Below are 14,606 nucleotides of genomic sequence, written 5' to 3'. Positions count from 1 at the left end.
GCAGCGAGCGTGCCAGCGGGCAGACAGTGCCATCATTCAGCTGCTTCCTCTTCTGCTCGGCTAAACACTGGGGCTAAAGTGCAGACGGCAGCGAGATCGGGGTGGTGCGCACTCACAGACACATGCAATAACACACTGGGAAAAAAACAAACTACATCACACATACACATTTCCCTCCCTTTTACACTAAATCTCTCTGTTTCACTCGTTAGCTCTCTCCAACACACACATGCAGACACACACAGACAAATCTCCTGCGGCAAAGCCATGGCAGTGGGCCAGAACTCTCATCTGCATGGGGCAGAGCTGGTACCTTGATGGTGGCTTGTTAGGCAGGCCAACACAAATTTCATTAACCCCGAGGTTAACACACTCTGGACTTGTGTTTTTCCAACGCTTGTGCTCACCTCTCAACCTAGCCTCCCTTCATCCCTCGATCCTATATCCACATTCGTTAATCTTACACGCAGCACTTGAGGGTTGTGAAATGCACGGTGGGTATGTGAATGTAACACATCCTGAGTGTGAATTATTTTAGCGCCGTTATAAATTCTGTCCAGGGGCGCTGTGCAATTGCTTTAGCATAAGCAAGAAAATGCTAAATCACCAAAGGGAAAGAGTGTCACTGAGCGAGAGATTACGCAAACATATTTTTAGACATGCAAGTACATGTGAGAAAAAGCAAATGCAGGAATATGACAGCACAGACAATGAAATAAAAGCAAATGCATAAGAAGAGCGAAGGTGTTATTTCCCGCTCTTAATCCCTCTGTTGTCTCCACCTCCACCAGACAGGTCCTACAGCATCTAGGCGCATTGAGGATGCACTGTGCGAGTTGTTATGGGGACATCGTTCATCCTCGCTGTGGAATTACCCAGAGAGAGAGATTTACTGGGTTGGTCAGATAAGCTGTGGGGCAGATTCATGGTTGAGCTTCTGACAGTCCCCATTCCCAGATCCCCAGACACAAGCTAACAATGGACTGACTGCCACATGCGCATGCTTTTATGACACAGCCCTTTAAATGTAATAAGGCGTCAAAGATACGCTCGCTTCAAATTAAATGACTGTTTCATATATAATGCAGTTTCCCGATATTGGTATGGTTATATCTAATCATTTCTCAAAGATACGGGAGACATATGCATAGATTATACTGTAAGATTCCACATTTCAATGTTATACTCACAGCACTGAAAACATCCAGGTTTCTGCAGCAATAACTTCCGTCTAAAAATCAAATTATGTGCTTGCACAGTCTCCGAAATATTTCTGTTAAGCCAAGCCAAACAGTATGGCTCTAAAGAATATAAATCACCACATTAGTACAGCTACAATTTCATAATTCACCCCTTTCAGAATGTCTCCTGATGAAAAGCTTTTTCTTTTTTTTTCCATTTTCATCTGATTAACAGAGCTCTTCCACTGTGATATAAAGGCCCAGCATTCCTAAATGGAAGCAATCTTTAAAAGCCGTACCGCCCAGCTGGGTTCACACGTGTCCCCGGTTTAACATGCCCAAACCACTTTGTTGATGCAGACTTGCAGACTGCGCCCACGCTGGGCTCGGTGCTCCTGTAAAAGCTTCTAAATTCAACTGTCAGAAACCCACCTAAGATATACAACACAACTTCCTTGGAAATTGCTTCCTTGCTAAGCATGTAGGTTGTTTATAGTTTCTTGCTCTGTTTTTCCTTCTCCCATTAACAACTCCGGTTCCGTTTCATCGAAGGGGCAAGTGGGCACCGAGCAGCTGCATTATTCACAAATCTGAAAAGGTAATTGACGATATTCATTGTTGCATGAATAAATGATGGCATGAAAAAAGGTGCTGTGTACGTGTTAACGCGCTTGCACACGCTGAGATGGCAAAGTGGTCCTGGCCGAGGTAAAGCTGACCGACCGTGAGAACCACAAGAGCTAAAATTAGGGAAAGTGACATCGGAGGCCATGGTTACCATGACAGCAAGTCAGCCTGAGGGTGTTGCTGCTGAAATACAACAACAAGCCAAATCCAACTTGATACTGAACCGCAACTATGTACAAGTGTTTGAATGTGAATGTGAATGCGTGTGTGTGCGTGTGTGTGTGTGTGTGGTTGGAGTTTCAGTTTCACCCCTCTCTCAGGAGATATGAACACAATACAATGACACTGCTTCCACAAGTTGCGTGTGCTTTATTTTTAGTCTCTCCGAGGATATTTAACGCATTCAGGCTTCTTCGAAACCTGTGAATTCATCGGTCTTGAGAAAATAAGCTCAGAAACATTGCACCAGCCCAGCACGTTCCTCACATATGTTGTCTCCATGGGCAACCAAGCAGCCAATCTGTCGAGGCCCCTGAGACTTCCTCTTCCGACTTCCTCCTTATCCCTCCAGAGCGGTGATGTGCGTGTGTGCATTATGTGCCATTTTACAAATACATAGGCAACATATTTGTGTATTTGTATCGGGGCGGTTGAGTGTATGCACGTGTGTGTGCCTCTACATGTGTAATCTTAGTTAATCAATAGAGGCCTGTATGCAGCAGCCAGCCTCCTCCTCCTCCTCAGTGGACCTGTTGATGCTGGTAAACAGGGGGGCTGTTGTACAACTGGGTGGCCGCATAAATGTGGCACTCATCTAATATGCACCGCAGCACTGCCTGCCAACACACTTCCTCATTGAAATTCTGATTAAATAAGGCTAGTCTGGCCAGTGTGCAATCTGAAAACTATTTAATTATACCTTTTTGGCTTTCCCCATCATCACAGTTACAACAGCTACCTGGGCTTTTAAGAAAAGATAAATGAATGCCCCAAGAAACACCCACACATTACATCCCATTGGTATTGCTTATTGTGCTGTGATTATGTTTATTTGACTAGCCTATTCATACACAACAAAGGCATATGGAAATTATACATTCCTGCACAAAGCAAATCAAGATCATTCTTTTGTCTGTATGTTCCCTACCCTACATTTTTCTCTTCAAGCACAACAGGTTCATAGTGTGGGAGGTATAGGAATAGCTTAAGAGCAGAATGGCCATTTCAATTAAATTAGCATAGGAGGATGATCAGAGTGGCGGCCATTTTTTATGTGTAACATTGTCTTAACAAAGTACTGTGAGCATCGTAGCAGGCTAACTTACGTATGAACTGACATGTGGTAAGTTGCAAACTCACTAAGGTGAGGTTTTGCAGTAAAGACCGAACAAGCAGTGGAGTAGTACGTAGCATGGAGAGTAAAATTGGCTACCGAACTCAGTACTTGTAAGAGTACTGTCTAAATCACGACAGCACTTCCTAGTACCAATTCACATTAAATTCATTGGTGCCAAATTTCTGTACCTGAGAGCACACCGTGGTGAGAACACTGGACAAGAGTCGAAAGTGACGTGAAGCCCGCCAAGCCTTGAAGCCAGCTTTGGAGCTCCAAGGCCAGCAATGGAACTCCACTGAGCCACCAGGTTCAACTTCAGACAGGTGGTAGAAACGCCCCAAAGTCGAGATGCTGGCCACAGAGCTCCACGGCCACTCAGTCATTTCCCAGCGAGAAAAATCTATCGCAGCACCTGCCTCGATAGTTACGGCTTCTAGTCTTTTTCTTTTCTATTATATTCTAGTAATAGACTAGTATCACTGCTAGATGAGCAGACACACACACAAGGACACACAAGCAGACGGACAGACTAAGACAGCAGATTACCTCTATGTGTGATTAGAAAAGAGGAGAAAGTGAATAATCACCTTTTCGTCTACATCACCCCTGCAGCTTGTTCAAAAAACTGATTTTTGTTATTACAGGAAAAGTAAAGTTCCGAAAAATGTACCATTGGGTATTGGCATCGAATTATAGGCAACAGAACCAGTACTGGATTAAATATGAAAAGTACTCAAACCTCATAAAGAGGTTTCTTCTGTGCACGATCTCCGTTGGTTATGGGTCAAGGCGACATGATGAGCATCAACAAAAGACAAACAAAAGGAAAACGCTGGCTTAGTGTGTACAGTAGGCCAAAACATGTCTTGTCACTATAGCAACTACCAACAACTGCCATTTTATTTTAAACTGCACAAATGACCCCAGCAAGCAGTTCAATGCCCATCTCATCCCATTCTACATCTATGGTAGGGAGTAACTTTAACATCTAGATATTTTTTTTTTAATTTCCTCACTTCTTAAGCTTCTGTTTGTGTATGCCATTACCTCCCTCATATTAGATCCTTCTCTCTGTCTCTCTGCTTTCTATAATATCACAAAAAAAGGTGAGTGCACTGCCCATCACCATTCAATCACCAGTCTATCACACAGCTCCATCCTGTACTGAATAATTTAGTGACAGAAAATGATGGTCCATTTCAATATGGCTGCGGCTGGCTTGACGCTCTGAATGATGACGACCCTGAATCAAAATGACCTGATGATTCTTCTGCGTAATTGATTTCCTAGCCTACCAACCACAGTGTAATATAAATGACCACATATGACTTCTGAGTAATGATGTGTCCATCAGCGCATATCAATAAATATATGTAGACTGGTGATAATCACAAGGTTTCCATTACATAGACTAGGTGATGCACAGGTTGGGGTAGTAACGTCACAGCTCATTTTAAACCTAGAATGTAAATGTCACCAGACAGGTAAAAACAAGAAGATTGCTATTTGAAGCTTGGTCGAGGCAATCAACGCCTGCCGAGAGTGCTTTTCTTCACTGCAGCACCCAGATTCTTGTCAGCCAGTACATAGAGTTCAACCAGAGACTTTCCATTATCCTTCCATGACTGTATTCCTGTATACAGTATGTGTGTCTGTTTTTGCGTCTCTACAGTTGTTTTCTTATATGAACTTGTCCAGAGAATCAGGTCTGGATTCTACATGGTTTAGGTAAGGTGTAGCGCCTGGAAAGAGCGTGCAGGGGGCAGGGGGCAATGCAGGATGCAAAAAATAGGTTGCGGAATGAGGCTCCCGGGAATGTCTCCAAGTGGCCACCTGCAGCGAAAAAAAAACTGCAACCCAAAAAGCATTTTCTCCATTGACCACCACTGTAAAAGAGACTTCTGTAAAACTGTTGACAGGACACCTCCAAATGCCAACAAAGTCAATTATGAATCTTTCCATTATATATATTTTATTCATAGAGGTTTTATATTTGTAAAACTTTCCTTGAGTCAAAAAAAGATATTTTAACATCTGTGATGTCATAACGATGTAAAGTGTATGAGCTGAGCGGGAAGTCATGGGCGGAGCTAGCAGGACAAGCACTACTGCGGATACTCATTGGGCCGCAAATCACAAGTAAATCACACGTAAATCCGGAAGCTGAAAACGTTTTTTTGGCATATGTGCCAAGCGAGCAGTTCCATTTGACTGAATATGCGCCATCTTGGGATCGGGTATCTAGTTATTATCATTCTACATACATTTATGTGCGGAACTCGAAGTGTCTGTTTACCAGGGGTAAACGTACTTGAAATCACAATAATATTGTATCATGACTTCAGTATCGTGATTATATCATATCATGAATCCTTTGGTATATCACAACTTGGTTATAAACAACTGAGTCTCTGGCCGTTCCTCGGCTTTGTCTGTATATTTAGTGTCTGTCCTTATCAACATAAGTTTTCACATCTCGTCATCTCTCTAGTTAGACCTTTTTCTTTGTGTCTTCATATAAATAACTCTACTCCTTCATCCCTGGATCCTTGTATTCTTCTGGTTTTGCACCAGTCACGTGATGGAAACATCATCAACATGCCTACTCACTCGCTCTGAATTCTTCAGACAATGACCGGCTCTATTCACACATGGGTTCAGTTGGACATTAAACAGACTTTGTGCTGAGGAACTGGCAGACTAAAGTCTATTTAATATCCCGTCCAAATGATTCAGACACTTGCGTTCTCACTAACAGCTCCTCCAGGTATTGTCTAAATGAGTTCAGGGTTGCAGTTCGTGAGTTAAAGGTGCTTCCCAAAACACACACAAGGAAGTTCATATACATTACTTCAAATTACAAAGACTGAAAGAGTGGTTACAGCTGGTGGATGTTAAGCGCCAAAAGGTAGCAAGAGGAGAAAACAAAAGGCAGCTAATGTGTTCAACAAAGAAAGTTTCAAAGCGTTCACAAAAGCCATTGCAAGTGTTTCACGGAGGAGAAAATGTATTCACAGGGTTTGTTAGGTCTTAAGGATACACACAATGTGTTTCGGTGAGAGACGTTGAATGCATTACAAAACTGTGTTTGTTTGCCATGAAGACTCCGCAGGGCACCATTAAGAAGGCCTCTTCTCAAGGCTCAGGCCCCTGCTTCCTCATTATGTTGACCCAGTGAACCAACACATGAGCACACTGAGGTGAGTCGACTGAAGTTTGAAACACTTGACAGACTGTGTATAGAAATCATCAGCGGTAAACTGTCTCCGACGCGCTTCTCAAATCATTATTCACAATTAGATAGACGCAGCCTCAATGGGGCACTTTATGCCAAGATGTTTATATTTCTCATAAGTCTGCTGGTCATATGCCAATAAGACATTATCTAGTGGATGAAGTACTAGCAGCAATCTGTCTGATACGTGTGCTTCCTCAAGGAGAGGATTTGGCTGAGACAAATCTAATTTCCTCCAAAATAGGGACAAGCGGAGTGGAAATTTGACAAATTGTCATTTCATATTCAAACAAGGGGGGGACTCAGGCCAAAAATGAAATTACATTATTTCTACCTGCCCCACCTCAGTGCTAAGAATCAATGAAGATTTTTTGTGTGGAGAGAATACTGCCAGCCTGATATGAATATTTACACACTTCATAGAGCCCCATTTCCAGTACATCTCACTTAGAAACCCTTGGTGCGAGAGGGGACATGTTATTCATGAGAGGTTAAGTGAGTTGACCTGCTCAGATGCCTGCTAAATGGAAGACAGTCAATTAGACACACAGACCAGCAAAGTACAGCATAACAGCTTCCTTCCTTGCCAGACGGCCGCCGTGGACGAGTCACAAAAGGCAGACTATTAGTGGAATCCTTAAAATGAGGAACACAGTAATATCGAAAATATCAGCAGGGCTGTGGGGAGAAAGAGAATGAAAGGGAATGTCATGCTCTCGGACAAGTTAGCACAATATCAGCAGTGCAGCGACAGCAGAATCACAAAGGGTAAAGAATGCACAATGCAATGATATCCCATAAATCTGCTTAGTGTAGGAAGACTGAGAGTGACCATTCATTACGTCAACTTCAGTGTCTGTATGTGTGAGATATAATATCATGAGCACCTGTATGATATGGTGCAGTGCAACACGATAGCCCTGCAATGAATATGGTTGATATGAGGCTGATCATGTGCATTTATTTGTTTACTTTTCTTAAGAAAGGTCTGCCATATACATCCAAGGTAGAATAATATATGCTTCAGAAATGCGGGAGTCAGTGCAGGGATGGTTGGTTGACTTCACTAGCTGCGGACACAAACTCACAGCTCGCTCAGCTGCAGTCACCAAATGCAACAAGCCAGAGTGGCAGCCTTCAGCCATCAGTATGATTCAGGACTATGCTCATCAGAAAACTAAATCTAGTCTGTCACTGGGAAAACCCCACAGCTGAGATCAGAGACAAAGAAATGATCCCTGTGTGTCAGTGCATTGTGCGTGTGTGTGTGTGTGTGTGTGTGTGTGTGTGTGTGTGTGTGTGTGTGTGTGTGTGTGTGTGCGCACTGGGTGCACTCTTCAAGGACATCATAATCATTGGGTATCACTTTACACAGACAGCTGCGGGAGACAGAGTACACCACCATCCCATGTTGAATCTGTAGTAAGTGATGGTGCGTTACATCACCCGGCACCTTTTATCACTATTCCTTTCACTGCAGGTCCGGTACAGTACTCTAGATCACTGCTACAACCAGCCGTTCACACTGTGCACAGTGGCTACACGCAATCAAGCGTTGGTAATAAGAGGCATCGCAGCAGCAGGTGGAGATCTGCCTCCCGCCTCCCCTGGACTGCCCAACTACTGATATGTTTTCCAAGCCTGACTGGTGCGCCTGTGACCTCTGCAGCCACCTCTATGAACAGCCCTTTGATTATTAACGTTGAAGGCGGGGGTCTGGCTTTCGACCTGGCCCGACACCGCGGTGCTCTTTACTTAGCCCGGAGAAGGAAACTATTGTTAATTTATGAGACAGGCTGCCTCTCTGTGTTACTTCTTCTCTAGTCCTGCCCGTCACACATGCCACAGGAGGACAATCATGTGAAAGTCTGTGGGGCTGTTGTTTCAGGGACACATTTATGATAAATCCAGTAATATTTATAAAGAGACTTTATGTGTGTGTAGTGTTTATACTGACCTCATCAAGAGTTTTAGCATCACACTCCTGGAATACATACATCTGTTACTATGTGGGGAGTTCACAGTGGAGTTATTATGCTGTGGAGCATTTTTCTCTTTGTGGATGTCACCTTAATATTCCTGCACTGTGTTCAGAGGTGTTTTTATGATGTTGCACTAGTTTATGGTATTACCTCCTGAGGTATCACTGCACTACAGTATCTATAAAGGGGCTGTTAAATGTCTTTAGGGGCTGTTAGTTCATATCCATCAGAGCAGAAGACTTCTCTAGAAGTGTAGCACATGAGATGCACAGATAGGTTTCTCTCAGCCTACCTTTTCCGTAGTTGAAGTGCAGTTTGATGGTCTTGCCCTGGTTGATGTGCAGGTAGGTGAACCACACGGCGGAGGTGAGTAGTACCAGCAGCAGCAGGAGCTTGAACTGCTTCCGGATCTTCTTCACGGGGAAGCGCAGCATCCTGGCTCACACATCCTCCGGTAGCCGCCCGGTAGATAGTCAAAACGGGTCCGGAAAGTGCTCGATAGGTGGCTGCTGTGTTTTTTATATATATATATATATATATATATAGAATTCTGGTTGTCCGCTGCTCTCACTGATGGTCTACCTCTCCCATCCCAGGCAGCCCTGCGAGTAAACAGGGAGTGTTAACTACAGCCTTAAAGCGCGTCTCATTCCCCCGGATCCACGGGCTGACAGCAGCGCCAAAGTCGTCTTATCCTCAGATCTGGGTCCAAACACCTCTGTGGCAGTCATTGCTTATGAATGCAACCCGGTTTTACACCCCCCTTTTCTCCTATGAATAGCGTGGCTTGTAAACAGGCTTCCCCTGCTGGAGTTTCCAGGCGGCTCGGGGCGCAGCAGGGAAAAGGCTGCGGGATCAAAAGCCGCTAAGTTCAGTTAAGAGTGTGACCGAGGGAACAAAATAGCAGTCCGGCGATAATCTACACAAATCCCCTGTAGTTCAAGCCTTTGCTGACACCGCGACGCTGATTATTTTATCGGCTACTCAAGGATCATCCCCGGCCATGGGCTTTAGCGCAAAGTATCAAAGAGCGAGAGGAGGAATTTAGTTTCCATGTGGAGAGGTGATCGGGCAGAGCATCTCAACAGAGCTTACTCCACAGAAGCACCGTTTTCCTGCAGGATGGATCTTTTCCAAATGAGTACAAATGAAATTAAAAAGGCCTTCAGTGATATATGCCAGGCTGCTGCCGGTGAAACCTCTGGCGGAGTGGCCACTGTGAAGGTAACCTGATCAGGGGGGAAGGTTAAGGTGGCAATCAACCAAATGTCACAGCCCTCTGCGCTCCATCTATTGTTAAACACAGCTGAAACTGAGACTCCGATCGAGGGCAGCGGGATTTCAGATGGAGCGCGTTTTTATTTAAGTCCCGGGAGAGGAGGGGCGATCAGCTGTCATCCTCACACTCGGGCTGGTGTGAAGCCCCGCGACGCGTAAATATCAAACCGAGATCGCAGATTAAAAAATGTGCATTCTCCATGGCGGCGGAAACAATAGAGAGGCTTTGAGAGGAATACTCAGGTGTGAGTGTCCGATTTGAGGTCCAGGGAACAGATGTCCATGTGCTCCGGTTGCTCCGCTGTCTCGCGGCAGGTGCGTTTCACCCAAATTCTCCCCAAAGTACCTGCGTCGTCCGAGTCCACCGCGCGTGCGACAAAGATCAGAAACAAATCATCCGGATTAAACTACTAAACACTGATATGTGGCGCTAGCGGCGACGCACCGCCTTGTGTTGTTATTCTGTCAGGAGCTTTTTTCCCTTTAAAACGCCGCAATAGCATCGTCCGACCCGCTTGTCGCCGCGCGCGGGGAGGAAAACCAGCGGAGCTCCAGGAAGGGTGTCGCGGAGAAACCAGCAACAAGCAGTGATGTAACCAGGATAGAACATGGTTTTGTTTTGCTACAATGAAACACGTAAAGGGTATCTCCTTTCACTGCACAGCTCAGTACGCCCATCAATTGAGCATCTTAACGGTGCAGAGCAACCTAACCTGGCCAGGAGGGGGAATGGCAGGTCCGGCGTCCAATCGCAGCCCCGCAAAGCGTCCACAGGAGGCGGGATGACAGCGTTTGCCCTCACCGTTGCTTGGTAGGCTACTACTGTGGTACATCATCCAATAGCTGAACGCAAAGCTGGAAACTTGTTAAGCTTTCCTATTGTGCCCTTTTGCCCAGATTTCAAGGCCCCCATGCAAATTTGATCAATAGCCTACTGATTAGTCATTTTTTTATGCAGTGGGTGGAGACACAACTGGATAAACGGAACTAGGGTAATATGGATAATTAATGGAAATACCATCTGTGCACAGAAATACTCTTGTGTCAGTGTTAGGCTCGTCCATCTTAAAATAAATGTCTTCTAGTAACAGTCATTCCTCATCTTCACATGGATGTTAAATTCCTCAGCTGGAGTCCCTCCCTGAAATCTCCAGGAAATAAACTATAAACAGGAAATAATGCATGTAGGCCTACTATTTTTTTTATTTGACATAAATTTACACAGATGCTTTTGCAAACCAGTCTTCTCATCCTAAATTGATTTACGTCTGAGTTAGTGGTAAAATATATAAGCTAGTTTTGGAAAGATAAAATCAATACCAGTCTAATATTTAAAGAGAAGTTGGCAAAATTATTCTGCATATTTGTCATTTTAATATAGCATTAATAACGTTACTTAAACTGGCTTCGCATTTCGTCACAAAGGAATTGCACATAAAGTAGCCTGTGTGTTGTGTGTGTGGTGACACCCTGCAGACGCACTCAGGACACGCGCTTGACTGCCGCCCTCTGGTCAAAGATGAAAGAGCAGTGACTACACTGAGTCTTGAGGCTTCACTGTCGTGGATGCAAAGTTAGTGCTTCAAGCTTGTGAGACAAAATACAGGTAGAGCTATTGCAAGTTTAGATGCCATTGTATTTTATCTCACTATCCACAATACAACTATGTAGACATATTTACTTATATTTAAGCAGCAGACTGATCTAGTAGGTATTTTCCCACAGAAGACATTTTGATTTGTCATTGCTGGAATTAGAAACTGCTTTGCACCGTTTTAGAGTCTTAGTAAAATGAGCCTGTGGTCAGACCAGTGAGCATGCACACTACCTGGACCCTGGACACACCCAGTTGAAACAGAGCCATCAGTAACATTATTAATTTCACCTGTGCTTTTCATTGAATAAAGTCAAAATACATGCTATAAAGAGTGTCTGTATTTAAATGCCCCCTGGGGGGACTAAAATATTATAATTCAGCTAAATGCAGATATTTAACGGCCCTGCACACACTGGTGTTTCCATTTATTCTGATTAGACCTCTGCTCAGGCTGATGATGCTCAATATACTAATAGGGTAATAATCATTTCATGAATCCATACCACATACTAATGAGCAGGTGTTGATTATGCAACATTATACTAAAAACAGTACTTATTATATGCTGTTGGTGTTGACTCCTCTTCCACAACGTAATGCCCTCCAAACTACTAACTTTTGCCATCTCTTTGTTAAGGTTAGCAGGGATTCTGGGGTCTTAGCTTGAGTAAGAGGGGGGCATGTTTAAAGATCTACTGCGCAGGAACTGTTGGCTGCTGTTTGTTAACAGAACCACCGGCAGAATTAAAAAATCAAAGCAGACCCCAAGCTTTGTCCACTTGCTGTTTCACTTTGCTATATTTGCATTTTCCTCACTCTGTGTCCGTGATTTTTTGAAGCTTCCTCTTGGATGCCTTTTGCTTATAGTCTGGCACCGGGTTGTTAACTCTATTAAGTCCCAGCCCTATCTGCACGCTGTTCCCAGGAACATCCTAAACATAACAAAAAAAGAAAAAAGTACAGGCAGAAGGCAGGGTCTCTGCAGATAAATACACCACCATACACGTCTAGTGGGTCATAATCAATGGTTCGAAGGGATTGTGTCTGTATGAGTCTACATATTGTTTTTTCTAAGGAAAATCCTGCATAGTTTACCTTTAACAACAGCAAAACTATATCAAAACATCTGCTTACACGAGCAGAGTTCAAAAGCACATGCTCTTTTGTGGAGGCATGTTTTTTGATTCTTTGTTCTTCCTGCAGGCATGCGAGGAAAATAATGTTTTCCTCCTGAATTCAGCATAGCATGGGGTGAATAACTGATACACAAATGATCATTTTGTGGCTGAAGTATTCCTTTAATTATGATGTTTGCTGTTTACTAATTGGGAAACAAACAGAGATTAGTATATAGTCCAAACTGCAGTTAGAGCTGTATGTGGTATGGAGAATTAGACCACTGAGAAAAATAAAGGTATAAAATATCCCACCGTGACAGATGACATTAAATTTAACAAGAGATTGAGTAAGATGTCAGTCATGCACAGGCTGTACACACCCACACAATCCTGAGTGAGATGATGTCTCATCAGCGAGATTAAGTGAAAATACCTGTGAGCCATAAGTGTGTGTAGGGGCTTTAATATAAAATGCAAAAAAAGTGTGATGTAACGTATCATTCACTATAGGTTGACACGCATCAAACATGTGGTTTATCCCCAGTTTAAGTCGAGTCCAATCATCCAGCTGTAGCCATGATACGCTATTGATGCCATTATGAATCTAGATAAAGGATAAAAGGGCATGGAACCTGGCATATAGGAATGTGACCTCAATTTAGTTTGTCCCAGCTGTGCCTTCTGAATCAGAGGGACCACAAACCATAATCCTCTGTCTCCGTGGATTAATAATGTAATCTTCAGAGCAAACACTGAGCGTAAATGAAATGCTTAGGTATTCATCTGGGCTGTATTGAAATGAGTGCTTAGTGAATGACCTCAGCCAAACATCATTTATGCTGAAACAAAAAAAAAACTTCACGGCATTCACCTTGCTGGGGCTGTTGCAGGAAAAACTGAAGGTATTTCATCACACATACCGGGTTTTGAAAGTCATTCAAAGTGTGTAATCAAATAGTTTCATGTACTGTTTCTTTGCTCCCTCTCTCTCTCTTGGCTGCAGGACATTATCATGGGCTTTTTGAGGTCCTGATTCAATTCCTCTTTATGTTTGATCGTCTGACTTGTTTTTGTCAGGCTGAAGACAAAAACAAGTCTATTTTCTACCCAGTCTGTGTACCTGAAATTCTGTCTGTCTGCTCCTCTGTTATTTCTGTTTCATCCAAGGGCAGGCAAGCATCCAATGCACAGCAAGGGACCTGCACACTTTTAACTCACATTAAAGCTAGACAGAAAGTTTCACACGCTGCATATGGCTCCGTTTATTGTTGAGCAACACGGGGAGAGAGAATTTGGCTAAGAGAAGGGAGTTTTTATATTATCTGAAACACTTTCGCATTCAGGTACACCTGTCTTTTTCAGTTTTAAAATGAAACTCGTGCTGTTTTCCCTCTCTGCCTCTGCTCTCTTTCATGCCTGCAGAGACATTTGGCACCTCGGTACCACCCTCCAGGGATGTCCATGCTTGGATGAATCCAGGAGGAGGCAGTGTGCAGTGGAATGATATGGACAGACAGGGGTGTTCAAGGTGGGGATTGATAAAGGCAGGGAAGCTGCTGTCTCCTGGGGTATTACAGAGACCAAACCCACGAGGAGGAGTGAATGCCCAGCTGGCTGTGACAGGTGTCAAAGTGTGACAGTGAAGTTATGATACCGCTGAGCGCAGCCGAGGGGGAGGCATCGCTAGGGACTCAGTATGCAGAGCGCATCATCTCAGAGTGTGATGGTGTTTGCATTTTGAACAGAGATGTGATGCAGACAAGCAGAGGAGGAGAAACTGGCCTCAAATGGAGGCTGCCGCTGCTTTAATAAGCAAGTCATCTGATCTTGCAGCTTTAGAAATTGTCTCTCCTTTCACTAATCCAATATCTGCTTGTCTATCCTTGTCTATCTTTGACCAACTGTCTCTCTGTCCCTCAGCTTTCGTCTCTCATAAGCATCCCTCCTCAGCCTCCTCCAACCTTCTTTCCCGGGCAGCACAGCAGCTCACAGGCTTTGACGAGAGGTCTGAGCTAAAATGTCACAGGGATTAAGGGGTTTTGCCTCCTGCATCCCGCCGGATCAGTTCTGCCTGCCCTCTGTGCCTGAGCTTCCTCCTCCACCAAACAGGTGCGGAGTGGCATTTCTTTCTGCTCTGCTGTGCCCTATTGAATTTCCTTCTGGGGAAATAGCATTCCTCCATGTTTACAGATGAGAAAGGAGGGAGATGGGACACTGGGAGAGGTAACGTGAAGGGATGAGGTGAAAAGAGG

The 14,606-nt window shown here is 44.1% G+C and overlaps 1 protein-coding gene across 1 annotated transcript in view; it reads right to left on the bottom strand.

Moving 5' to 3' along the window:
* b4galnt4a (beta-1,4-N-acetyl-galactosaminyl transferase 4a) overlaps positions 1–10,329 on the bottom strand; it is a 186,707-nt gene extending 176,378 nt beyond the window's left edge. The window contains exon 1 of the mRNA XM_049574774.1: positions 8,654–10,329. Within this exon, the coding sequence (XP_049430731.1) occupies positions 8,654–8,795 (142 nt within the window). The 5' untranslated portion in view covers positions 8,796–10,329. The remainder of the gene's footprint in view (positions 1–8,653) is intronic.
* Between the last annotated feature and the right edge of the window lie 4,277 nt (positions 10,330–14,606).

Source organism: Epinephelus fuscoguttatus, linkage group LG4, assembly GCF_011397635.1.
Source record: "Epinephelus fuscoguttatus linkage group LG4, E.fuscoguttatus.final_Chr_v1".
Taxonomy (NCBI): domain Eukaryota; kingdom Metazoa; phylum Chordata; class Actinopteri; order Perciformes; family Serranidae; genus Epinephelus; species Epinephelus fuscoguttatus.
This window is presented reverse-complemented; position numbering and strand designations above follow the sequence as displayed.